Raw genomic sequence first — 26,789 nt, 5'->3', positions numbered from 1 at the left:
CTTTTTTGTATACTTTCGTATTGTATCGTACTCCCTCCACCATTGTCTGTAGTTCACCAGACAGCATCGTCTGCACTGAAACCTACACTTCAACCTAACTATGTGTTCTGCCATTCATGGGAAAACCCCACAGAATGGCTCTTGGTTACAAGCAGCCAATCAGCGCTTGAGAACTAAGCGAAGGACCAATGCCTCTCAGGGAGTGCAATCAAGTCATACATTAAGTTTCGTGAGGTCGTCTCCTGTAAATAATATATCTAAAGCTGTAGCCATTCACTGTGTTGTTTCACGTATTTCCCATGGAGAACAGTTTTATCTAAATGCTGATAGCATACTGTAGAGGGTGGCAGTCCTCTGCCAGCCTGCTTGCTGTCGAGCAGCTCGCTGGGCTAACTTAAGCGTGATACTTAGCTTGTTAGACCGCTAGCATTAGCTAGCCATTTAGCTAATCAGAGGTTATCACGGGAGGAATATAGCTTGTTTTCAGAGGCCTGTGTCTACTTGAGATGGACATGTGAAATGACAGCCATCTGTAACCTCTAACTGAGCTGACGCGTATCAAAGGTAAGGTGTCCGTGTCGTTAGTAGTAAACGTAAATGAGTGCTTGGTGCATTTTAGCTGACGGTACGCTAGCTACTTCCCTCTCTTAAAAGGGCCTGACAGCTTTTGCCTGGTGATGACACACTGCTGCTCTGGTTGTCAGGGATAATGCTCATGAAAACGGTTCCCGATACTGCAGTCAGTGGCTATGACACAAGAATAAACAAAACTGTAATCAACTCCGTGCTCGTCACCTCAGAGGACACTCTAACGTCAAATACATGTCAGATGAGGTCAGCGCTAGCCCATGTCAGTTTTGAAATTACTTTCAGTGTTGTACCTGTGCTGTTTCTTAGCCGTGTATGGCTTTAGCTTTAACAATGTTGTCTTAATGTCGATAAGCTGTTACGCTGTTGATGTTACAGCTTTTCTAATCTAATAATCAAGTTAATGTTGAATGTATCATGCTTGAAGTAAACGACGGATGTAGCGTGAATGTGCTCTTGTCTGTGTCGGGTGGTTGATCATCACATCTGAGGTGTCATCAGGGGAAATCCAGTTGTCTGGTATCTGAGCCTTGCCCTGGGGGTTAGATTAAGTCTTTTTTTAGCATATTCAAATCAGTAGATATGAGTAATTCACAAGAGCTGCTGCTAAAAACAGGGGCTTCTGCGCAGGGACGACTGGCCAGCAGAATCCACAGCCCAGGCCATCGTGAGCTATTACACATCTCACAACAAACCACAACAAGCAAAGTGGGTCAGAGATCTGTTAGTTAAAGATGAGTAATCAGCGAATGAAGGCGTAAAGTTACTTTGCCGATTGGAATCTATTTGAGTGTATCTTTACGTGGGGATCAGCAGCCATTGCCATTCAGAAAATACATCCCTTCACCTGAATGCAATGAAGACTAATTTACCAAATGTTTGATCATGGTCAGAAGTTCCTAATATTGGTGTGGCTCACCATCAGCCATCCATTCATTTACAACTGAATAATATAACTATCTTCACTTGTTAATGCAGAAGTCTGCTTTGAGATAAAAGAAGCACATTGGGGTAGTTACTTGGTTTCAGTCTGTGCTCAGGAATGAGATACTGTAGTGGTACAAACTGAAATACAATTTGTGAACTGTAACACTTTCATTAATCCTATATATACAACTTGCCCAGTGCTTTGTGTAATCCAGTGTTGCACTTTTACTTCTGTTTAACCTGTTGTGGTGTGCACACACTTTTTCAAACCACAGAGTGCTTCAGCTGTCTAAAAAAAACACACAGATGTTGCATATGAGGACATACATGTCCTTTGCCCTGTGGGGTATATTAGTAAGCATTTACTGTTGTTTTGCCGCCCAACTAATTGAAAACATGCTGTGGAGATTCATGACAATTCACTATACCAGCCAGCATTCACTTAAAATTTCAATTGGACTGTACGTATCTTCTTTTCTCCAGTAAGTCTTTTAAAGGTGGTCATTTGTTACATGTTCCTACAGACCAGAGGTCAAGCTTGCCTTGATGTTGGACCTCCTGCCTAGCATGCAGCCATGAGCTCTGCCCTGTGGAGCCAGGAGAAGCCCAGTGGGGGCTTCAGGGAAGACTGGCGCTTCTACATGGTCATAAAGGAGTGTACGGTGGAGAAGCCTCCCCAGAAGACCCTGAGGATCCCCCGTGGCAGTCTTGGTCAGGCCTGCCAGGAGCGCAACAGCCTGGGGCGAACACTGCCCCCATGCAAGGGCAAGAAAAGTCTCCGCATCTTGGACCAGACCAACGTGGTGCTGAGCCTGGATGAGCGGGATGTGCTAGAGCTAGATGAGAAGCTGGCTGAGCTGCTGTTCCCCATTACCAACTGTGAGGAGCGATATGCTTTGCTCTGCAACAAGTCACGGCTAGAGCGCGTCCGCGACATTGACTGTGGTTCAAAGGTGCGTGTCCAGCTGCGCTCAGGGGATGATCCGCTGCCTGGTGTGGTCCGCTTCAAGGGCTCGCTGCTGCCTGATCGAGCCCTCTCTGGAATCTGGTTTGGAGTGGAACTGCTGGTGAGAACTCAAGTGCCTTTTGTTTCTTTTTCTCGATATTAATGCATGCACACAGAAATATTCACAAATGTAAAATATATCATAAATGACTCTCTCCACAAAACCATTTTTCAGTGAACATAAGAATATTGTATATAGATGAAAAAAGCAAATCCTCATAAAAAAGAAGCTTCACTAATGTATTTCTGATGAAGACACAAACAGTTGTTTTAAATAGATATAGCATAAATCCACAAACACAAAAGCGTCTTTGCAATTTTCATCCAAAGCATATTTTGACGTTACATTTATAGACAAACTGCTGAGCCTTCATTTACAAACTGCTTGTCATGCATGAACCTCACTGCATTTGTGTGTGGGTTTGTTTAGACTCCCCTGATGTGGCTCCACTCGCAAATGCATGTTTTCCAACAGGGAATTATCTGTAGCCAGTCAGATGTGTCCTTCCTTTTCAGCCAATCACATTAGTGTAGATTCCAGGCAATCATTTAATGTGATCACATAGTGTTACAATCTCAATTCAGTGCAATCTCATTCAGTCAGATTCATAACTCAAAATTCTCGTGCACTGCCACAAAGTGATCGTCTGCCAGTTCACAGCTGTTTTCATCTGGATCAGACAATCCTAACGCACAAATATACACACACAACTTTCTGTCCGTGGTAATAGCAAGTATGTCTTTACGAAAGTTTAATGTTTCTTGTGACCAAATAATCTCAGTTGTGGCCAGAGAAGTCTTTTGCAGTTCATAGTGTAATCAGGCACGAGACTTAAGTGATTATAGACAACTTTATACATTGTTTCAAATGTTTATATGTGTTGAATATGTATAATCTGCATTAGGCCTGTATTTGGAAACTAGACTGTATTTAACATGATTTACAGATGAGTTATATATAAAATAATGAAATTATCACTTTTGCAATTATCCTTTTGACTGTGCACTATTTGTCCTACATTATTTTACCTGCTAGATCCAATCTTTTTTTTTACCACTTTAAATAGCTTTAAAACAGGCTGCATTCGGTTTTTGGTGGACGATCACTTTTTGGCATGACTCCTGAAATCTGGAATGGGGTCGTTTTAGATTTGAAAATAGTCATAGCAGGAATATGGCTGTATGTCTACAGTATGTATGTATGTGTATATGTATAATTAAAGTAGCTCTACTTTATTGATGAAAAGGTTTGCTTACACTGTGGCTCAGCAATGTGTCAGCTCAGTAATGGACGTGACCACACCACTTTGAAGAAGCACCACAGTGAATAGCCTATTCATTTTGTTTTCATATCACTGGTGTGGTCTTTTGGACTACTTTGACAATCTTTTTTCAACAGTGGGCTTATCATGCTGCATCTTTGGACACCAGTGGAGGAATGAGTGCTGAAAAGTTGAAAGACATTTCTTTGGACATTCTTAATGGCTTTAAAAGTTGTGCTTTGCTTCAGTTTAACATGAGGATTCACATTTAGAAACGATTAGATTTGGTGTCCATGTCTTTTGGAAACTGGTTGCAATATGCGCCACTGCTGTCATCCATCAGTCTTGTAGCCTACATCTTGCTCGGCTATGCTTTTAGCATTTTAAATGAGCATTTTCATTTTCAGTTAATATCTTCATTTTGTGAACCCTGCAACCCTTCATTCTTTCTCCTAACCCCCGGGCTAATGATGGGCGGATCTGCTCTTATGTCATCCGAATCTCCATGTACGCATATCATCCACCTTTCATCCACCCAAATGAATTATTTGGTCTGATTCAGAGATCCACACTCACATGGACATTTGACTCCACCTCTACCAGTCCCTGTTGCCTGTATTGCCTTTAATACCATCTTGAGCAGCACAAGCTTTCCAGGCGATTTCTTTATGGTGTGTTGTATTGATGTCTGAGATTTAATGATGTATTTTAATGATTAGAAAGGCTGCTTTCAGTAATGTTAAACATCTCCATGCGCAGAGTATTGTCACAGCAGCAGCAAAACTAAACATTGTAGTTAAAAACTTGTCAGGACACAGAAAAGTCTCTAGAGGAAACAAAATTAAACTTTTAGCTTTAGAAATACATTTCTCTGACAGCTCTAATGGCGAGGATTTGTCAGGACTGTGTGTGGGACCTTTTGGATGTGCTGAAGAACACAGAGCATCAATTAATATTATCCTGACCAGTCCTGTTGGCTTGTTGGGAAATTTAAATAGCTTAATCTATGGAGTTACACCACTGTGCCTTGTGCGGAAACGCAAAGTGTTCCTCTTAACGGGGATACGCACGCATCGTTTCTGCTCTGAGGACATTGCTGCAGATAATGTATTGATATTTTCCTCTGATGTTTTTTCAGCCACCTACATTCCATCCGCTATTCATCAGAATCTTAATTTATGACCTGCCTGATCCGTGGATTAGAGCCTGTGGCTGCAGCTGCAATCCGTGCACCATTGCCTCATAAATGTTTCAGGCGTGCAAATATTCCTTGCTTTAAGCCCTGCAGGTTATGTTTGTGTCTTTGCAACTTGTGCATGTTCCTTTCAGTATTACCCAAAATAAAAGAAGCTGCTGAAGGAACTTCTTCTTGAAAGCATTTTGAAACCAGGTGATTCTGCTCAAGTAACAAACCCATAGTCCAGCATGATCGTGGCAATTGTAATGTATTTAATGTACTCTTGTTCAAAAATAAATAATACTGAAAGAAGTATGTGATTCTGTAAACAACACAATTCATTTGCTGGAGTGTGAGTGTGCCTTTTTAAGCTCAATGCATTTCAGTACCTACATACTGTACGTAATGGAAAGGAAAAAATAACCACCAGATTTATTCATCCAGACTCCGTCTCCACACTGATCGAAGTGTCTTACTGGTTTCTCGTGTGCTTTTCAACTTGCACTTGTTTGGTGTTGGAAAGTTGTAAATACAACTCGCTTGGCATGTTCGGAAAGAAAATGGACCCAGCAACAAATCAAAGTTTTTGCTGTCTATTGTAGAGCAGTTTTGGTGACTTTTTAGAGCTGTTTGTATGATGCACAAAGTAGAACTGCCAAGCCAGAATGGCAAGCTAAGCATTCATGTGTGTGACATTTGCCATGAGAAGGTCAGGTCTTGTGCACCACATGTACTGGACACTGTGATTTGTGGAAAACGTAGGATTAAAGGAAGTACATGTTGGACTTTCAGATTGTTTGTTTGGCTTTGAATTTCTTGAGTTATATTTAAAGTTTATAGTCAATTTCTGCCCTTTCTTAAGCTTTAAAGATAGAGGCTGGCTTTAGATGGTGTTTTAGAGAAGGCTAAAACAAAGCTGCAGTGTTTTCACTGACATGAGGGCGAGCAGATGATGACAACATTTAAGCTTTTGTGTTAACTAGTCTTTTAATCTCAACACAAAATCTGATTATTTGATGTCATGCCAGGCATTCTGTACTGTGTGTACAGCGCAGTAACTAACAAAATACAAAGGATTGCTTATTGCAGCACAATGTTGTTTTTATTCTTGTCCAGCTGTATTTTGTGTGAGTGGGCTGATGGAGCTCAAGCATTCAGACTGTAGCTCAATATAAACGCCTCAAAGTTTGCATGTATGCTTCAGATAAAATCCAGATTTTATGCCCCTTCCCAAATAATGCTTGAGAACTTTTTCATATCCAAAGCCTGCATTTGAAAAACAAAGCACTGTACATTACAGTTTGGTTTGTGAGGAGCATCTAGTATCTGGACTAGACTTGAATGTGTTTGTCATCGCAGTAAGTCAAGTCATATTCCTGCTGCAGTAATCGATCATACGCTCTCACAGCTCTGTGATATTAACTTTCCTTCACTGACAAATGCTGAGCAAGCAGCCTCTCTTCCTGCCCTATTTGTTATTACAATAGATTGCTCATCCCTCTTGCTCCTGTTCCGTGTCATTTCATCATCTTTCTTTTACTTCTGTTTCCTAGGAGGAGGGCCGTGGCCAGGGCTTCACAGAGGGCTCCTACCAGGGCCGCCAGCTTTTCCGCTGTGAGGACGAGTGTGGTGTTTTTGTGGCCCTGGACAAGCTTGAACTCTGGGAGGATGATGATGATGAACCCTTGGGTGAGCTGGAGGTGGACCATGTCAGTCTGGTGGAAGAGGACCAGGATTTCCCTCGACTGGAGATCAACTCCAGGGTCCTGGTGCAAACCAGGGACGGACCAGAGAGAGGCACCATCATTTTTTGTGACCTGCTGCCGGGCAACGAGAGTCTGGGCTACTATGTTGGAGTTGACATGGTAAGTAAGGTTCTCTCTCAATATGTAGTTTATGTAGACGGGTGCAGGAACAGATAGTAAATCGTGATGCCCAAGATAGTGCTGAAATGATTGGAGTGGGTTAGTTCAATTGACAGAAAATTGTCTTTGATCAAGAAAATATTCAATATTTGCTGCATCGAGTCAGTCAAATGTGAAGACTCTGTGCTTTTTCTGTTTAAAAAATCCTCAAGCAATCAAGTTAATTCTTAAAAAAAAAAAAAATAGACAAAAGTACACAATTTTGGACTTCAGCTTCTGTTGGTCAGTTCAAGGAAAAGTAAGATCGAAGACATTTTTCTCCCTGACAATATGACTTGCCTCCCTCAAAGGAGAAGTTCAACATTTTGGGAAATGCACTTATTTACTTTCCTGCTGAGAGATAGACGAGAAGACTGATACCACTTTCATGTCTGCATGCTAAATATGAAGCTACAGCAAGCAGATGATTAACAGGAAACAGGGATAAACAGATAGCCCTTTCTCAGTCCAAAAGTAACAAAATCTGCAAACCAACTTTTCCAAAGCTCACTAATTAACACATTGTTTGCGTAAGCTGTACAAAAACCAGGAGTGTATAAACATCAAATTGCAATTTTATGGTGGTTATGTGTCAGGCTCTTTCCTGGTGGGACTCAATAATTTCCTGAAGTCTTCCATGCTTGATAGGCCAAGAAAAAAATTATGGCACATAAACATTTTTTAAAAAGCGGTTTGACGTTTTCACACTGATTTAACAAACAATCAGTGAGCTTTACAGGAAGCAAGAAAGAACTGATTGAAAATTTGAGATTTTCTTAAAATGGTGAACTTTTCCTTTGAATACAGTTCATTAGGGGCCACTTCTTTCATTAAATGAAAATTTTGCTCATTAAATTTAAACTATGTAACTTCTAGTTTGAGCCATTTGAATATCATACATTTATCTCATGTTCATGCTCCCAACTGGCGCAGTTATTGTCTTTGAACTTAGAGTACATCCACGTTAAGTCTGTTTCGGTTGTTCAGCCCTCCGCCCTGACTAAAACAGAGCTTTTCCAATATGGCCTCCAGAGTGTGTAAGTGGTGTTTCAGTGTGTGATACAAGCCAGCCCAGTCAGGGTGGGGGGGGGCTCTGTGGCAGTAAACTTATGAAACCAACCTTTCATTCATGTAAAATCCACATCTTCTATTGCTTTGCTAGTGTTTACTTTCATCAGTTTTTCAAAATGTTGTTACCTGCTCAGCGTGACATTTATATTCATCTTGACAGCTGTTTATAATGAAGTGAGATGATGTGTCAGTCATGACTAAGGATGCTCTGCCACGATGATTTCAATTGCGCTCGCTCTTGCCTCAGTAGAGGGTGGCAACGTGCAGAAAGTTACAGAGTCACATTATCAGAGTTAACGTCTCAGGCTCTCTGTCATGACTTTCCAGTGTTTTTCTTTTTCTTTTTTTACAACCGCTCCTCTGTATGTTATGGGAACATGTCTTGTTGCCAGTAGCTGGTATCTATGACTACTGTTGTCAGGCGGGAGTTGTATTGTAGTCATAGAGAGATTGAAACACATATCTGAGGCATTTGCCTGCTGATCGTTAGCAGCAGCACCACCAACAGCAGCAGCAGCAGCAGCAGCCCACTCAGTGCATCTGAGCCACCCACACAAAGGCAAGGCAGTCACGCGGGGAGTGAGGTAAAGACTTGGTGCTGTATGACCCAACAGCGTGGCAAGGGGCCAGCAGGCAGCTGAGGAGAGCCCACTGCTCTGCCTCACTCTGCGTCCAGCCTCGCCCAGCCTTCTCCAGCGAGTGGCCCTGGCCTCACGCTTATCTTTGATTATCCCGCTGGAGCACAATCCTGGATGCCAAACTAAAGAAGAAGAATGGTGTGGCTGTGCTTGCAGAGAAAGTAGAGCCCTCAGGTGGAAGGATTTGAGGTGGAAGATCTGTTGTTTATGTGGAGAAGATGAGGATACAAGGGACACACAATACAGAGGATCAAGCTTAAGCATCATTTTAAGCAATAAGACAACAGAGCTCATTAATCACCAAGAAGATACTAGGGGAAGAAGCACGTGTGGCACCAGCTTGATCAGTTTTTCAGAGATGAAGAACAGCTGGGAAGCTTATATGGTTCTCATGTCTCCAACTCTTTCAGGACAATCCTATAGGGGACTGGGACGGCGTGTTTGATGGGAAGTTGCTGTGTAATTTTGCCAGTTTGGAGCACACTCGCCTCGTCCCCATCTGTGACGTAATGCCAGGTGAGTCACCCACTTATTTGTGTTTTCCGAAAACATTCAGCTGTCCCTCTGTTGGACCAGTTCTGAGCTCCTTCCGAGCGTTTTGAGTTTGTGTTTTTCTTGCAGCGGGAACAGAGTGCCTTTTGTGTACATGGCTCACTTGTTTTTGAAAGTCAAGTGAGATACTCAGGCTCTTTGTTCTCCACATTGGCATATTGATTTGTTTATGTGTGCTGCTGCCTCTTCTATTCTGACTGGCATCTAGGAAATTGTGAAGATGAGATTCTTAATTTTGCAAATGCGTCTCTTGGTTGTGAAACCCTTCCTTTTGCACACTCTAGACAGGCTACATGGAGTGCACGCTGTCACTAGAGCTACTTTAAATCCCCAAACAAAACAAGTAGGGCTGGGCGATATGGCTGAAAACTCTATTGCGATATAAGTGTTTTTTATTGGTCGATATCGATAATTATTGATATTGTTATGACCTATTTAAAATAAGGACCAGGAGAAAAATACATTCAATTTAAACATTTTTATTTTAAATTTAACCTTCCTCTGATTATAATCCCCTCAGCTATCAAGGCAGAAAGGAAATGTCAACACAACCATGGAAAACACTCAAATAATAAATGTAAAAAAAGTGTAAAAATGTAAACAGAGAAACCTGAGAACTTTTTTTCTGCAGGTTTAGTGCAGAAAGTTCACAAGCTGATTCACCTTCTGGTGAATAAAATGTTTTCAAATATGTGCAGTGTTTTGGAAACATAGCAGAAACTGAGGTGGACTTGACATCTGTAACATACAAACAAACAAACAAACATGATAGACAGCACAGTAAGATTGACTGAACTATAAAACCAGCCTAGACATATGAACAACTTTAGTCACTCTTCTTACTCTAAACATAAATGAACTATTCAATTATATTTTTATTGCGAGTGTGTTTAAGAAAAAAAGTACGTGTAAGAGATGTTTATAACCTGGCTTCTCCTCAGTGCTCAGTGAAGCATGTCTTTAGCTATATGATATGCCGCTGCCTCCGTTACGTCTTCGTACCTTTTAGATGATTTGTTATCAGGCACTGAAGCAGATACCTCTGCATGGTGGTCTGCTGCTTGTGCGGTGGTGCTGCGGTTGGCGGACGTTGGCGAATATGGCTGCGCTCCAAAGAGTGAGCGCGGCTAAGGTGGTTAAATAAGTTTGTGGTGTTACCGGCCTTGGTGGGGACGACAGTCTTGCATAAGTTACAGACCACATTGGTCTGACTACGGTCCGACTTATAAAATCCAAAAAACTCCATACTGGCGAGCTGACTTTCCCTGTTTTATCGACGATTTCTTCGCTCGCTGCAGCGCTCACTTTCTATTTCTCATCTCACTCCTCGCGGAGCAACAAACAAACACTGATTAGCGATTACTCCCTACGTTGCTCAGTTACCTGAGAGCGAGTGCCTTTGTTCATGCAACCAACCTCGCTTCGCAACTTCTTCCGATGAAGAAAAAAAAATTATCGAATGCTTTATCGAACGCATTTTATATTGATATTGATGACGTGTCTATTGCGAGACATATCGCTATCGGCCCAGCCCTAAAAACAAGTAATCCATTGGTTCCTAATTTGTAATGCTTGTGGTACTAGACAGTTAGGAGTGTGTTTGCAAACTGTGAGGCGAAAACACTTGTGGTAAAAGTTAAGATTAATGTGCAGTTAAAAACAATGTATTTACCCTGGAAGCTTCCTTAAGCAACACACAATCTATTGTCATTGGCTAAACATTGGAGGCCAGAATATTACTCCACTGGCTGAGGCACAACACTGTTCAACATGGAAGCTACATTAGCTAGAGTGTCGTACATTCAAATTATGTTTCCTATAGCAAAGGAAGGAAAGTCTTTTAAATAGACTTTTGAGACTTCTCGTTGGATATTTAAACCTGTTTTTATCAAGCTGCAGTTAGATAAGCTGACGGTGGGTTGTACCTCTAATGTGGATGTATTTGTGGGCTGTGCAGAATATTCCATGCAGGACCAAAGGCTGCAAAAGCACAGTTTTGCCCCCAGAGGCACCAGCAGTGACAAGTCGTCCTCTGGCCAAAGCAAACCAAAGAGCAAAGGTACTGCTGCTGTGATACACACCTAACGTCCCCACAGCTTGGTGTGATGATAATTGTTAAAGGGGCATTCCATCAAAATTGTCTGGTTGTGATTCAAAAAATATAAAAGCGATCAAACTTTTTCATCCTGATGTTGGTTTCACAAAATTGTGGCGATCCCTTTGAGGGATCCCCTTGTCTCAATAGAACAAGTCTGTTCTTTGTTTTGGATAGCTCTTAAAATGGAACAGCTCCGTCACACTTGTAGTATTGTAGGCAAGCAAAGCAACAAACGCTTTTGGTGGAAAGTCTCTTTAAAAAGATAATAATGGAGAGCATGCTTAACTCCATTTTACACAACATATGAGAGGCGATTTCTTTTTCTTTTCTCTTTCTTTCATGGAGAAAACTGACAACAGTTGCTGATTAATTGATCTTTTTCTGCTATATTGTATGCTTCTATTTCTCACTTGTTCTGCTCAGACACATGCACAAGCACACACGCACACGTACACATTTTGCTTATCTCTGTGTGTTTTTCATGTACTTGTGTTATTTACAGGATTAGGTCACCAGTGTGGCAGTAGAAGCAAGTCTGAATTTTACTATACTTTAAATGGCAGCTCTGTTGATCCCCCAGCCCAGTCCAAATCCAAAAGCACATGGTACATTGATGAAGGTAAAACATGGGTACTCATGCGATGTGAACCATCTTACCGGCAAGCTCCTGTTTACAACAAACTACATACTAATCTGTTTCACGATGGCACTATTATAGGTGCTGTATCATTTGAACTTATTGACATTGGCAGGATCAGGGGTTCTACTCCTGCTGTACAAACAGATATTTGCTCTCTACTACTGTGGGTTGCTCTCAGTACAAGTGTCCTTCAAAAGTAGCATACAATACAGCTTAGCTCGTTTTAGCAATTGGTAAAGTCATGTATGGGAACCTTTTTCTCCCCCCCAAAACAGGTGGCCCGTAATCCTTTCCTTAATGATTAATTACCTTTTGAATTATTTTTACTAAAATGACTTAAGGTTTCTTATAAATGCAAAGTCACAATGAGGAGAGTTTCTGGTAATAATACTGGTAAATGTATTCAGTTTATCATTTCTATTAATAATTTATTATATTTGTAATATTGTAAAAAGTATAAGCCTGAGGCTCAGTTTCTCATAATTTTCTGTTTCTTAATGTCTCATCATGGGATCTGCACTATTTGTCCAGTAGCTGAATTAGCCAGTTAGCTTCTTAATATAATTTCAGCAGCAACTAAACAGAGCTGTGGTGCTGAAGCAGTGGCAGTCAGCTGTCTTCACCATGCTGGCTCAATAACCACCAACACAGCTGATCTGATCCGTGGACAGAAATAGTTTTCCAGTAGGTTAGAGAAGAGGTGCATTTTAGATGTATGCAGAAGAAAAGGGGATATTATTGACTGATTTGCTCCCATTAAAGATTTTTGCATATTTTATAGTCTTGCCGGGCGTCTTCAGCATCAACTCTTGACATTAAGATCCTAGTGTACACAAAGTTGGAGATTTGTGTGCCTTGGCTGTTTGCTTCTCAAGGTGTGTGATACAAAATAAAAAGATAGAGGATAAAAACAAGAAGTGGGGCATTACATATCAATACTCATCTCTGGTGTGGAGTAACATTTGTAAAGTATTTGTATAACAAACTGTAGGAAACCTTAAGTCATGATTTCACCTTTTTAGTGGGAAATACAGAGTTCCATACAGATATAATAACTGTATGTATGTGTAGGTTATGCACATTAATTACTGTAGTCTATTAAAAAAAGCCCCCCTTGATTCTGTATTAGGAGGACAACTCATCTCAATCAGCTGTTATAACTTGCCTTTGGTAAATGTATGCCTCAAACATGGTTTTCAGAAGAACAACGATCAGTGGTTTGTTGCAGTAGCTTGCTATAAAGACCTTTCTCACTAGTCTTGTCCTTCATCAACATTTCAGTGTGATATTCCACCTGCATGGAGTAATTGATGGTCCCCAAAGGCTTTTAATAATGCTCCATGCTGCAAATGACTCCTTAACTGGCTGTTGTCTTATTTTGGCTGCAGACGCAGTTAAAAGATTCAAATTTCTGCATGATATTGTTTGCAGGCCAAAGCATTAGTAAAACCCTTTATTTCTCATCTCTGGACTGATTCACTCAGCGCATTGTGTCATTGTTTCTGAATTTCTGTTTTCAGGACAGACCTTTCATTGATTTTTTTTTCTTCATGAGAGGAAAATTACATTCCTCATGTCATCAACAACACGCCAGTTGTGAAGAGCTTCCTAAAAATCAAATGATAATCTCCCCTGTAGTCAAGAGGATGAGTCAGATTATCACTGAGTGTATTTTACATGTACACAGCATTCTGGTTATGAACTCATCATTCTGTTTGTGGTGACATTCACGCTCTGATCACAAATAAGTGCTTAGCTATGAATTTTCATCAAACCTGGAGACATCACAAATCAACCAAAAAATCCCAAGATTCACAGGAGGCTATGTACCTTAGTATCATGGCAAACACTAGCATGTGCAAGCTGTGAAGTCACTACTCATCATCAAAATTAGAGCTGTGAAATGATTGTGGTCTTGCTAGCTGCCAAGGCAAAACAGGATGTTGGAGTGCCTGCTTTGCTATTTCAGTGCTAATGCAGAAATTAGGAGAGGTCAGTCATAAATGGCTGACGTGCTGTTTTCACAGCTGCTTACTCATCCTGTGAATGTGTAATCATTTTCATCTTCCTCAGGGGCCACTTTCCACACTTCGGGCTTTTTTTCTTTGTGGTTATGGTGCTTTCATTTCTGTCACATAGAGGTTGCCGGGCTATACTCCAAACTCTCAGGCTTATGACGCTCCATTGAAGAATTCATGTTGTGTGTCAGATAGGTCAGTGAGTAGTTGTGATTTTACAACAGAATTCAGAGAAATTGTGGTGATGACAGTGGTTTACAAAATCAGACGCTACTCACCAAGACAATACATGTTGTGATGACTTTCTTGAGCCAAAATTCCAGATTACGTAATGTTGATGAGATTGCCGTATAGCATCTGTCCTGGGTGACAGTAAAATCTGTTGACGACAGCCACTGGACTGTAAATAACAGGCTTCATATTATGTCCAGAATTTCACACATGAATTTCAACAGAGAAGTCTCACTTCTCTGACAGAAATCTGGTTTCATTGTTACGGTTTCATTGTTAAAGTTTTTGTCACCTGCTTTTAGGTTTTTCCAGGCTTCAAAAACTTGCACAGAAATGAACAACCTGGTCAAAAAGTTGTTATTTTTAGAGCAGAGCCAGAATTGAATCCCAGTGACATCCCACAATTCTCCAGTCCATCAAAGAAGACTGATTCCTGAGTGTGGCATTTCTGACTTCTGGTACTGCATGTAAATTGAAGGAAGTGCTCATAGTAATTCGGGTGTGTCAGCTCAAAGCGCGCAGTAAAGCGTTTTCCAGAACACCGTCAGGTGGGGAAAGACTTCTGCAGGCATTACGTCTCAGCTCAGGGCATTTTCACAGTCCGTAATGCAGGTATTTGAGTCCAGATGTTGGCTTGTTCCTGCAGGAATTAAGGAAGTTCATCATCAACAGTTTTTACACACAAGAATCTCCCATAGCTATGGATCAACCTTTTCAATACCATACACTCTACAGTAGACCCTGTATTTTCTTCTCAGTGCAGAGTCTCTCCAACATGGGTATCCAGTAGTCCTGCTTGTAGTCGTCTGGGTGTTTTTACACCTCAGCAATATTTCTTTCACTTGTAATGGCAGCAGCTCCTCAGGGGAAGATGTCCTGTCACCAAATCACAGCCAGAATGTTCCATTTGAGCAGTGTACAAAAACTGCATCGGCAAGGAGAGCGCATCCTCGTGTTGACTAAACACTGTTGGCCCGTGTGTGAAAATGCCCTGATATACTGAGATTGTTTGTGTAGAAATGCCAATATAGTACTTCTTTACATCTAAATGCCACCATCTGAACATCTTGTTTTTGTTGGCCTCCAGTGGTTGAAGTTCTCACATTGCAACCGATTTTCAACCGTAAGAGGTCAGTAAGGCCGGGACATTCAGCATGGTGTTATGCTAGTCTTTAAAGACGATTTATATCATGTGATGTGTTCAGTTTTGGTTTCTGGTTTCTCTCCTGCAGTTGGGGAGGACCCCGCCAAGTCACTTACTGACACGCCTCCTGACTTCAACCAGTCCTCCCCGCCCACCAGGGCCCCGCCCTCTGCCTCGTTGTCCAGTGACAACAAGTTCCACTCTCTGCCCTTCAGCCTGAACCGGAAGACTGGGCCCACTGACAGCATGAGTCATGGGCCTCTCTCCCTTTCTGTCCAGTCGGTGATGGGAGAGCAGCCCGAGCCCCTGTCACCCGCTGCCCCTCCCTCACCGCGGCCTCCGACGCCGCCCCGAGGACAGCCAGGTCTGGAGGTGGGCTCTCTGGTGGAGGTGAAGGAGAACCCCCCTCTGTGTGGTGTCATCCGCTGGGTGGGTCTCCCTCCTGGCCTGCTGGAGCCTTTGGCTGGGCTGGAGCTGGTGAGACCACACGATGATGTAAACCCGAAGTTAGATTTAGACTTCAGTACCAGGAAGTGGGAGTCCTATAAACTGGATAATTTGGTGGGACAGATTATGTGATCATACACCAGAAGATGGTCTGTTAAAAACATTTTTTTCTTGAGTGATTTTTTTTGCTATTAAATACATACTGACAGCTTGTATGCACACATTTATGGAGCCCTTAATCATGAAGTGATTACTGCCACCCAGATCAGCTGATCATCACCAGGTCGGTCATGACCCCAGCTTTAATTTGTATGTTGTTCAGTTAAAGGCATTTCTGTGAGTAACCACTGCTGTTGTTGGGTGCTATTCACTGGCTGATGATTGCAGTACATTGCAATTTGACACGCAACACCCACCACCCGAGCCTCCACCAAGTTATGCATTTTATAGTATTAAACCTTTTGCAGCTAAATGTGTCCTGTTTATAACTGCTGTTGCCACTAACCCTGATTGTCTGATGACCACAAAACATAGCAGCCAAGTCTTCTTTGATTAATCATTCCTTCAGTCTATTTTGATCGTCTAATTGAAGTGTAAAAATGACAGTGAGCCACTGTGCCCAGCCAAGAAATGGTCCTGGATTGTCTACTGATTGCAGCCTCATAGTGACAGCATGTTTCTCAAAACTATTCCTTTAGACACAATGGCACATTGATATTTTTCCTTTGATAGTTTGTGTGCATATGTTCGACTCACTCATATCACCGCTGACTGATTATTGGTTGAAACGTGAGTTATGAAATATCTGATCAAGTGGTCCTAAAGTAGAACCAAAGACGTTTGGAAAAGGGCAGAGTAAATACAGTAAAAGCTTTTTACTGAACACACATGCAGCACATGACAGTAATTGGATGATGGGATCTTCACCTCCTCTTCCAGGAGGAAGAGTGCCCTGGTTGCACTGACGGCACCTTCAAAGGCACGCGGTATTTCACCTGTCCACCCAAAAAAGCCCTGTTTGTGAAGCTCAAGTGCTGCCGGCCTGACTCCCGCTTCCCGTCCCTGCATCACTCCTCCAACCCCATAGAGCGGTGCAACTCCATTGGTGAGTCAGTGAGAGGAACTGATGATGATTAATGCCACCAAATTAGCAATCCTCCCCCAAATCTTAGTGTTTACACTTGTGCTATGTGTGTTTATGCAGCATTCGGAGGTTACCTAAGTGAGGTAGTACACGAGAACACGCCTCCCCGCACAGAGAATGATGGTCTGGATGTCATGGTGGGAAAAAAGAAAGGCATCCAGGGCCACTACAACTCCTGCTACCTGGATTCTACCCTCTTCTGGTCAGTACTCTTTTAGCCTAACAGTAAATACTTTATCAGCTGCAGTTTATTCTGTTTCATATTAACGTCTCTGTACTTCAGTCATATTGATTGACTCTATGGTGCTTCCTCAGCTGGCAGTGTTGTGTTTGCTAGAAGGCAGAAGCTTGTTAAACTGTTTTGACTTTGCCCACTGGCTGTAACTGGAGGGTGTATTCCTGCTGTGAGCGGGCTGGTGGATAGTGGATCTGTTTCTGTTTCTGCCAACACTGCCAAAGGGCCATTGAACAAAGCAGTCAGCCCAAACTGCTTCGGAAAGCGACATAAGATCCCTTGCTTTGAGTATTACTTGTTTGGAGTTGCGGCATTTTTACTTTAGATTTGAACAATCCCAGAAATAATTAAAAAATTGAGGAAAATTGGGAAATTGAGGCTAAGCATTTGTAATTAACCATGCCATAAATACAAATATTACAAATACAAACAGCATTATATCCATCACATGAAAGTTTACAGCATTGACATAGTTGATTGCCATCTGTTTTTTACTCTAATGTAAATATCAGCCAGAGATCATCATCATCATTTATCATTTAGCAGGTACATTATTGTTAATTGTAATTCCTTGCTTGTGTGTTTTGCTCTGCAGTCTGTTCTCCTTCAGCTCTGTACTGGACACAGTTCTGCTGAGACCACGCTCAAAGACTGATGTGGAGTATTACAGAGAGACACAAGAGCTGCTACGCACAGAGATAGTCAACCCCCTGCGCATGTAAGTCTGAGTGTGTTATTCCACACATACTCTGTTGCAGGTTTGTTGCCTCTGCTCACAGTGTAGGGTTTTTTTTTACTAGATGCTAAAAGCTACTCTAAAATCTGTTCTTGATTAGTTCCTGTAGGACTTTTAAATAACACCTCAAATTCAGATGAAACAATACAAACCCATGAGTTTTGAATCTGGATTATTGGTTGCATTATTTACTTCATCAAACCCTGAATGTAACACTAAGAGTAATGTCACTGAACCAGATGTGGCTGTTTAGCTAGCTTCTAAGCCGCTCGTTCTCTGTCCTGCAGACATGGGTATGTTTGTGCCACTAAAGTGATGAAGCTAAGGAGGATCCTGGAGAAAGTAGAAGCCGCCTCGGGATTTACCTCCGAAGAAAAAGGTAAAGGAATGAAACTGAAAATTTGTTTATTGGTCCTTCACCAATTTTTCCTGTGTCATGATGATCTTTTCAGCTTCCTTGTAGTGCTGTTGTTTTCTAGTCCAGGACCCCTGTGAGAATCAGGATTTTTTTTTGATTGTCATTGAATAGAAACTTTTAGAAACATTCGTACTATGGACTTAACAGCTTTTACAGTGTCTTCATTGGTTGGCAGCATTTCCACAGCAATGTTACATCATGTCTCATTTGAGCACATCTTGTACTGCAGATCCTGAAGAGTTCCTCAATATCCTGTTCCATCACATACTGAGGGTGGACCCGTTGCTCAAGCTAAGGTAAGGGTCAGTTATCTTTGGCTACATCTAGTGCCCAGAGACTTATGCAAAATTATTTTCATTGCTTAATTTGTTAAACTGTTTTGAAATGGCTGAAATAGTTCACTGATATAGTTACTTTTCACACAAAAACCATGTGTATGACGTGGAGTAACCAACATCTCTGACTGCTGGTACTTACCGGACGCTGCAAATCTAGTTTCAAATACATGACTTTTAAACCGCAGAGTTATACTACAGCTTGTCTTAGTCTGCAATATGTAGATTTACACAGCCAACGTTAAGTTTCACTTCTGCTGCAGCACTTACGCTGGAGAATGAATGACAGGCAGTGTGGGCAAGGTGGTTTAAATGTAGGAGTCTTTTGGTCCCGTTATGAAAACTCCCTTTGTCGTCATGATTAAGGATCTTTGAAGTTTGGATTAGCAGTATTGTAGGGTTATGTGGTAGTATTTCCATAGTAAATCTATAGTGAGGGTTCACCCTTTCACACCAAAGCCAAGTGGTGACAGACTTCCAGGATTTGTAGCGTGTCATTTTGTACAACAGGCCTAATCTGAAACATATTGTTGTCTTAGAAATAAATATTTAGCAGTGTTAAATCTGTCTTTACAGTTTATCAGGATACAGATCTTTCAGAAAATGTGTTTGTCATATCTCAAGCTGCTGAATGTCAAATTAAACCTCCTATTGAATGAACTGCTTTGAAAGGAACAATACAAATTCCCAGTTGTTGTAGTAAGCTATTTATGGTTGTTATTTATACACATTTCATAATAAAGTGTTGAGAGTTAAGAAAATTTCTCAAGATGTTTTTTTCAAAATATACTTTTTGAAAAATAGTATTATTATTATATAGTAGTTCAGTGATTTCTGTGTACAGTTCAGGGTTGGTTGGTTGATGAATTAGTGCTCAGGTACTCGTTGGTAGCTTTAGCTTTAAGCTAAACACTACAGAAAGTGCTTTTAAAAACTTCTCAGGTTACAGTTGTTACCTTTTTCTTGTGAGGACGGAGGATATGAATTAAACTTAAAACGTAAACAAACTTTGTTGTTGTTTTCCAGATCAGCAGGTCAGAAGGTCCAGGACTGTTACTTCTACCAGATCTTCATGGACAAGAAGGACAAGGTTGGAGTTCCCACCATCCAGCAGCTCCTGGAGTGGTCCTTCATCAACAGTGACCTCAAGTTTGCAGAGGTGAATTTCATTTTGTTTCCAGTTTTTTAAAACATATCAGTTTGAGTTAAGTCAAAAGATTGATGTGGTTTAATTTCACTGTATTTTTTAATTACAAAAATGACATCATAGTGAAACAGTTGCATTTTTGTACCTAATATTCTCCTAATGTTGGAAAGAAATGAAAATATCTTATACAGTAAGATGTCAGATAGGTATTAACATCATTTCATTCTTAAATCTCATATTCAGGTTACAGTGACAGGCTGCTTTGTAGCTTTGGGTATTAATTACCATTCAAAGTTTAACCTTTTTATCCAACTAAAGCAAATAACAAACCTCAGGAGGAGGAGTGTGAAATCACTAGGTAGAATCAAATTCAGAAAACATCAGCAAAGCATGCAATGTGCTCTTCACTTCTGGATGGGACTTTTTGGGACTTTTCAGACCAGATATAAATAAATTGTGCAGCCCTTAACTTATGTGAAAACAATCTTGTGTGACTGTTGGCGTCTATGCTGTCACATTCTGTAAGAACGGCTCCCTCCTGTGTTTATTGCTGGTAATTGGAACGTTTAGAATTTCTGTGAGTGTACATCCATGTATTACTTATTGTTCCTTTTCTAAGTGAAAGTTAATGAAAGTAAACCCATCTTCTCTGGGTTGTTTCAGTGTTGGAGAGGAGAACAAAATGCTTTTTAGAAATTAAGAAATAAAGATTTCATATGCAATGTTATGGCCCACGCAGTGGTCTAAAGGGTCGTCCACACCAAGAACATTAACTATAACAATTACAAGAATGAACAATTTGAACATCCATGCTGGTGAACAATAATGCTCTATAAACAGTGGCACCAAGCACATCCTGCACGCTCCAGCTGTGTCAGCAGCTCAGGAAAATGGATTTCGATGACCTGTTTTTGCTGTACAGATGCAAAGAAACAAGAAGAAAACTGGAAGATATCGGTGTACGAAACTCTTAAAAGACGAGAAGAATGAGGAGAACCCAACACTCTGTGACGAGAGTTGTTGTCTTCTGAAGACAAACTTTTTTCATACTTATGTGTTAGTCAACAACAATTTGACGGTATCCTAGTGATTATCAGAAAGGGTATCAGTCAGGAAAAAATGAACTTCAGAGACCATCATCACCAAAGACCGATTGGTAGTAAAATAAATTTTTTTATGTGTAGTTTGCTGCCTAATAATACGTTATATAAGCATTTAATAAGTTGAATATCACAATAGCCTTGTCTCCTCATCTCTGTTAATAATGAAACACTTCCTGATTCCGACACTTAGACAGATTGCGTTCCAGACGTCTCTCTTCCTGATTGTGTGTTTGCAAAGACTGTTTCATCAAACAGGGCTGTGTGTTTTTGAACCTTAGTGACTCTCTCCAGTGTCATCTGCCATGTTGAACATGTGAATTCAGATGATTTCTGATTGGCTGTCAGTGTTTCTGTCGTTTATCAAGTCAATCTGAAAGTGATATCAGTGATATTGCTGTTGATGTTATTGTTGTGGGTTGGACTCCACCATCCACTGGAGTCATTTTGAAAACAGTATATTTAAAGCTAATGTTATAGTTAGCATTCTTGGTGTGGACCTCGCTTGATGTAGTGACAATTCTTGTCCATGTCCTGTCAGACACATTATTCAAACAAGGGGAACATATCTTGAGCATGATGCAGCTTCCGCTTTATATTTTGAATTTTATATCCTCATTTTTTTCCATTTAGTAACCCGATGGAAAATAACAACCTTTCAAAGACTTTTTTCTTTTAATTTTTTCCTTTTTCCTTTTGTCGGATATTGAGCACATTGTGTAGACTGTTCTTGCTGCTGTCTGGCCACAGGTTTCAGTTCCTGTGTGCGCTCAGCTTTGCTGATGTGTCCGTGCTGCTTTGTTGATGACTACACAAGTTTTCTCTTTCTCTTTTTCCTGACCCTCCAGGCTCCCTCCTGCCTTATCATCCAGATGCCCCGCTTTGGCAAGGACTTCAAAATGTTCAACAAGATTTTCCCCTCACTAGAGTTAGACATCACAGACCTTCTTGAAGACAGTGAGTCATAGCTAATATTCTTTCCCGTGTGTAGGTCTGATGTGATCAATGGCGATTCAGAGCTGTGTGGCATTCGGTAATGAAATCCCACTGAGTTGTCACTGCTGCTCAGCTGAGATGAAGGAGTCCTTTTTTTTCTTGCTTTCAAACTGTTTCTTAACTTTTCCAAGAACTACACTTCTGTGCAGTGTGTCAACCAGAACAAAGGCATATGTTTTATTATCTAGCTCCAAGGGAATGTCGAATCTGCGGAGGCCTGGCGCTCTACGAGTGTCGAGACTGTTATGAGGATGGGGATATCACTGCTGGCAAGATTAAACAGTTCTGTGAAAAGTGCAATACACAGGTAAGCAACGGAGGGCGTTATTGCAGCAACAGTTAAAACAAAACAGAAGTTGTAACATGTGGGTCAGGATTGACCATTTGGTGGCGCCAAATCCAAAGGAATCATACTGTGCCAGTGCTGAAGTTATGTTGCCGCAGAGTGGCTTCTGCAGCAGACTGTCACAAATGGGCTGTTCATTTCTCACCAATACTCCGTGCATTTACTGAAATATTGTTGGTTTTATGTGTGAATTGCCCACCTGGCAGTATAAATCCTCAAATGTGCTGCAGAGCTTTTTTCTGTGAGCTGTAATCTGTATGTTATATAAAACATATTCTGCATATTTCATGTATCCTTAGGAGGCCACACTAACAAACAGTCTGTGTGATGGTGTGTACCTGCTTGTACTGATTTAGGTTCACCTCCACCCGAGGAGGAAAACCCATCGGCATGGCAAGCTGTCTGTCCCCAAGGAGTTGCAAGAAGGCACGGGGCGGCAGGGCAGTTTTCCCCGCCAGAGGATGGAGCTGTTTGCCGTGCTGTGCATCGAAACCAGTCACTACGTGGCCTTTGTCAAGTACGGCAGCGCGGATTCTGGCTGGCTCTTCTTCGACAGCATGGCTGACCGTGATGGTACGTGTCATGGCCTTTGGATGCTTCATTTGTTATGACATCAAACTGATCCTTGAAATGAATGTGTGAAGTACAGGGCGTACAGAAAAGTGTCTCCGTAACACTGCTGAAAGAATTCACAGGGCTCAGTGACACAGATGGTATTAAGAGGCCTCAGAAATCCAGAGAAGAATACACCAATTAACCACATTCATGTGCTCTAAATGACTGTGTAAATTTTAAACCAAAGTTATTGTTTTGCATTCGAACACTTTGAGATACAGTGCGACTATTTATTCTTCCTATCAGATCAAGTACTGCTGGAAATGTAGCTTTAATCTGACCTTGGCAAAACTGCTATTAGGGCTGCAACTGTACATTGTTTTCATCATAAATTAACTTTCTGATGATCTTTTGCAATAAGCCAATGAATTGTTTGTGAAATGTCAAAAAAAAAAGTTTTATAAAATTCAGTCAGCCATCACAATAGTTTCTCTTTCATGCTTGGTGATCAGCTAATTGACAATCTGACAAATAGGTTTACCTCTAATTTGTGTTTTATTTTATTTTGGTCCAAACATTTAAGTGCATTATCATTTAAGTCATATAAAACAACATAATGAGTGCTGGGAAGAAGACATTTGACTTAAAAGTATTTTAAAAACGTTCTTATGTGCCTTTGGCAACTTCTGGGACACTGTTTCATTTGACCTGATGCTTGAATTAAGGCATGTAGTATTCCAAACGTTGTGAGTATGACCTGACACGGGTTTTGCTCTTACAAATGATCATCTTCTAATAACCGTGCATGTGTTGTTGCAGGAGGGCAGAATGGTTTCAACATTCCCCAGGTGTCCCCCTGTCCGGAGGTGGAGGCTTACCTGAAAATGACTCCAGAGGAGCTGCACGCCCTGGATCCCAAGAGCATCCAGGGCCAGGCCCGACGCCTGCTGTGCGATGCCTACATGTGCATGTACCAGAGTCCAACCATGAGCCTGTACAAGTAGAATCCTCTCCCTGACCCCCAACCCCTCCACCCCTCAGCCACGCCGCCTCCCCCTCCCCTAGGGCAGGAGATTCCCAGAAAGACCAAAAATGAAAAATAAACTAAAAGAAGAAAGGCTGCCTGCCAGCAGGGGTGTCGTCCGGAGTTAACCCTCTCCACCCCGCCTCCCCTTAATGCCTGCCCATCTCTGGAGGCTGGAGAGATGGAGGAGAGGGGGAGAAGCCTATTTGCACTGTGCATTAGTTGAAGTGTCGTGTTCTTCATGTAGTCTTATGTAGCTTCCCTGTGTCTCACAGCTGAGCGTTGGTGGTAGATGACGAAGCAAAGGTAGGCCTTATGAACGTTCACTCCCTGCTTGGGGAGGACAGGAGGTTGGGAGATGGGCCGGAGGGCATGTTCACGTCGCTGCGGCTGACAAAACATGTGCAACAAAATAAGATGAGCTTGTGGGAGGACCTTGGCCACCTCATTTACCTTAAGAAAAGAGGAGTCCTGCTATTCTTAATCACTGTAAAAGTTGGGAGCTTTCCATAACGCCACATTAAGGAAGCAACGCAGTGCGCAAATCCTCATCCAACCTCTGTGTACTGTTCTAAAATCTTGTGTAAAATCTCTTAGTAGCATAGATTTCTCAAGGTAGTAACATCAAAAGTATAGATGTCAACCTACTGTGCAGTTGCATTAAGACCAGAATACTCTGCTCTTTGTGAACCGGTTTGCATATTTCCCCATCACACTGTGTAAATGTCTTATACAGTACATGTTTTGCAGAAACAGATGTAGCCATTGTTAAAGTCTCATGTTTTACCACATACTTGCTCAACCAATGCTGCACTTTTGCTCTATCCCCAAGTGGACCTATCAGGAAACATTTAGGCTTTGCTCTTTTTTTCCTCTCCCATTGGAAGTCACAGTGAGTGCTAATTTGTTGGTTGGGAGACATCAGAGTTTTGTGTTACAGAATACAAATTTGCTTCTCCTCTGTAGCTGTAAAGAACGCTCTGCATTGCTAATGCAAAGTAGATGCCAGATAAATGCATGAAGGGAGACTTGTACAATGGCTCCTGTTGTAAAGCTGGTTGGTGGAGCACTCCATGCATTCATAGGGTCAATGAGGTGAAATACTGGAAAAGTCTGGCCATTTTCTTGAAAGTAGTTAGTAGGTTCTGAAGAATTTCCCATGCAGTGTTTTTTAAGTTCTAATCTAAATTATATTTTATGTTTACAAAGCCTTTTCTCTGCCCGTCATGGCAAGTATTGACTTTGGCTGCCCTCCATGACGGTGAGACATGCAATGTTTGCAGCCACACATCAGATAACAGAACAATGATCAAATACTATTATTTATTATATTCTAATCCTATTACAAACTCATATGTCGGCCCTTTTTTAAGAAGATGAAATGGGGTTGAAGATACTGGTTTGGTTACTCCATGTCCTCTTTCCCTGTATATTGAAGTGCGTTATTGTAGTTTACGCTGTCTTATAGCAACTACTGAATGTTAATAGTGATACATTGAACAGTGTAGAGTAAAAGGACGGGTAATGAATGAGGCGCAAGGCTGGTAACCTTGGAGCAACACATATATATATATATATATATTTAAATTAAAACAATTAAGTTAAAAAAGACCCTTGATTCTATTGTGTTCCAACTTTAAAGAGTACTTCAAGCAAACCAATCATACTGTCGGTCAAGCTACAAATATTTCTTGGTTTTTTTATATGACACAAAATTGGATAAGATCAACAAGCTGCACATGTTGGCATCAGCATTACATATATTTTTCCTAAATCATAACTTGATCTCGGATTTAGTTGTGAGTATAAAATAAATGTGTGAGGGTGTTTTATAAATTAGGTTCCAGCTGACAACTTCCATTTTGCTCTGTGGTCATGTCCACTGTCCCAGGGATCCTGACAGGAGACCTTCCTGTGTGAACTTTTTTCTGCACTGCTGAAGCTTGTCACTGACTGGAGCCTTGTTCTCTGTGAGAGAAGTCTCAGAACGGAGGATTTTGTTTTTTGTTTGTTTTTTTTCTGTTGCATCTGTACAGTATAGACATATGTAACGGGTGGAAAATTAATGTCAGTGATGTTCCTGTAAATGTTAACAAAATAAAGCCCATTTTGAGGGGTACCCGGCATGTTCAGAGTGGTGTGATGACAGAGCTTGGCAGGTGTAGTGCAGGTGAGCGTCAGGGATGGAGGGCTGACTTTTGCAGATGCTTTGGGTTGGGGGTGGGAGGGGTTTTATGAGCACATTACTATTTCTATATTTTCATCCTTCATTTCACTTACACAGGACAGAGACACCATGGAGAGGTACACTGCTCTATGATAATACATATTCTGTGAGTGGCGTCACACACAGTCAGTTATTAGCAAGTCCAAGTGGACAAATCACAGACCAGCACATTGGACTGATAAATTAAAAATAGCTCATTTTATTGTTTGATTTGAACTGGCTACCTCTGTGTGATGCTAGAATGTTTGATTTCTACTTGAAATATATAGCTTAACATTAACTTACTATTTGGTTCAACAAGCAGCTGTGAGGGATACAGTCTGCAGCACATAACAGGAAAAGACTCATCCCATCAGATATGAATGGGAGCAAAATTCCCTTTTAATTAGCAACTTAACCACAGGGTGTGTCAGTGCCAGTGGTGGAAAGTAATACAATGTTGACATACTTGTACTTTACTTAAGTATTTGTTTATTTATTGCTACTTAATACTTGTAGTCCAGTGCATTTTAGAGAGAGATAAATATTGTGCTTTTTACTTGTCTACATTTGACATCTGTAGTTACTTGTTACTTTGCAGATTAAGATTTTCCACAAAAAAAAAACCAAACAAAAAAAACACATAAACTCATAACGTTCAATACATTGTTAGATATTACATGAATGGTTCCCAACCTTTTTGGCTTGTGAGCACAAAAGAAAACAAAAGAAATCTGTTGTGTTTGGGCCCCTGATCATGTTTTCGATATCTGTGAATTGTTAGTTGCACCAGAGAGTTCTCACATGGTCACATTAAATAACCGTTTGAGCCCCAAAGAGGTCA

The 26,789-nt window shown here is 41.2% G+C and overlaps 1 protein-coding gene across 3 annotated transcripts; it reads left to right on the top strand.

Annotated features, from left to right (window-relative positions):
- Positions 1-187: 187 nt before the first annotated feature.
- cyld (cylindromatosis (turban tumor syndrome)) lies at positions 188-23,854 on the top strand. 3 transcript variants are annotated; one of them, XM_070958768.1, is made up of 17 exons: positions 188-564; positions 2,040-2,582; positions 6,514-6,825; positions 8,984-9,089; positions 11,083-11,184; positions 11,726-11,842; positions 15,345-15,733; positions 16,643-16,808; positions 16,908-17,049; positions 17,678-17,800; positions 18,106-18,197; positions 18,466-18,532; positions 19,598-19,730; positions 21,667-21,775; positions 22,003-22,121; positions 22,517-22,733; positions 23,535-23,854. In XM_070958768.1, exons 2-17 carry the CDS (start codon positions 2,091-2,093, stop codon positions 23,717-23,719), a joined length of 2,871 nt encoding a protein of 956 aa, XP_070814869.1. In that variant the 5' UTR covers positions 188-564; positions 2,040-2,090; the 3' UTR covers positions 23,720-23,854. The 3 variants fall into 3 exon arrangements, with proteins under 3 accessions (XP_070814869.1, XP_070814878.1, XP_070814887.1); XM_070958777.1 differs by lacking the exon at positions 11,726-11,842 and having other exon boundaries at positions 207-564; XM_070958786.1 differs by lacking the exons at positions 11,083-11,184; positions 11,726-11,842 and having other exon boundaries at positions 207-564.
- The last annotated feature ends 2,935 nt before the right edge of the window (positions 23,855-26,789 follow it).

Source organism: Chaetodon trifascialis, chromosome 1, assembly GCF_039877785.1.
Source record: "Chaetodon trifascialis isolate fChaTrf1 chromosome 1, fChaTrf1.hap1, whole genome shotgun sequence".
Taxonomy (NCBI): Eukaryota; Metazoa; Chordata; class Actinopteri; order Chaetodontiformes; family Chaetodontidae; genus Chaetodon; species Chaetodon trifascialis.
Note: the sequence above shows the minus strand (reverse complement) of the source record. Positions and strands in the feature narration are given on the sequence as shown.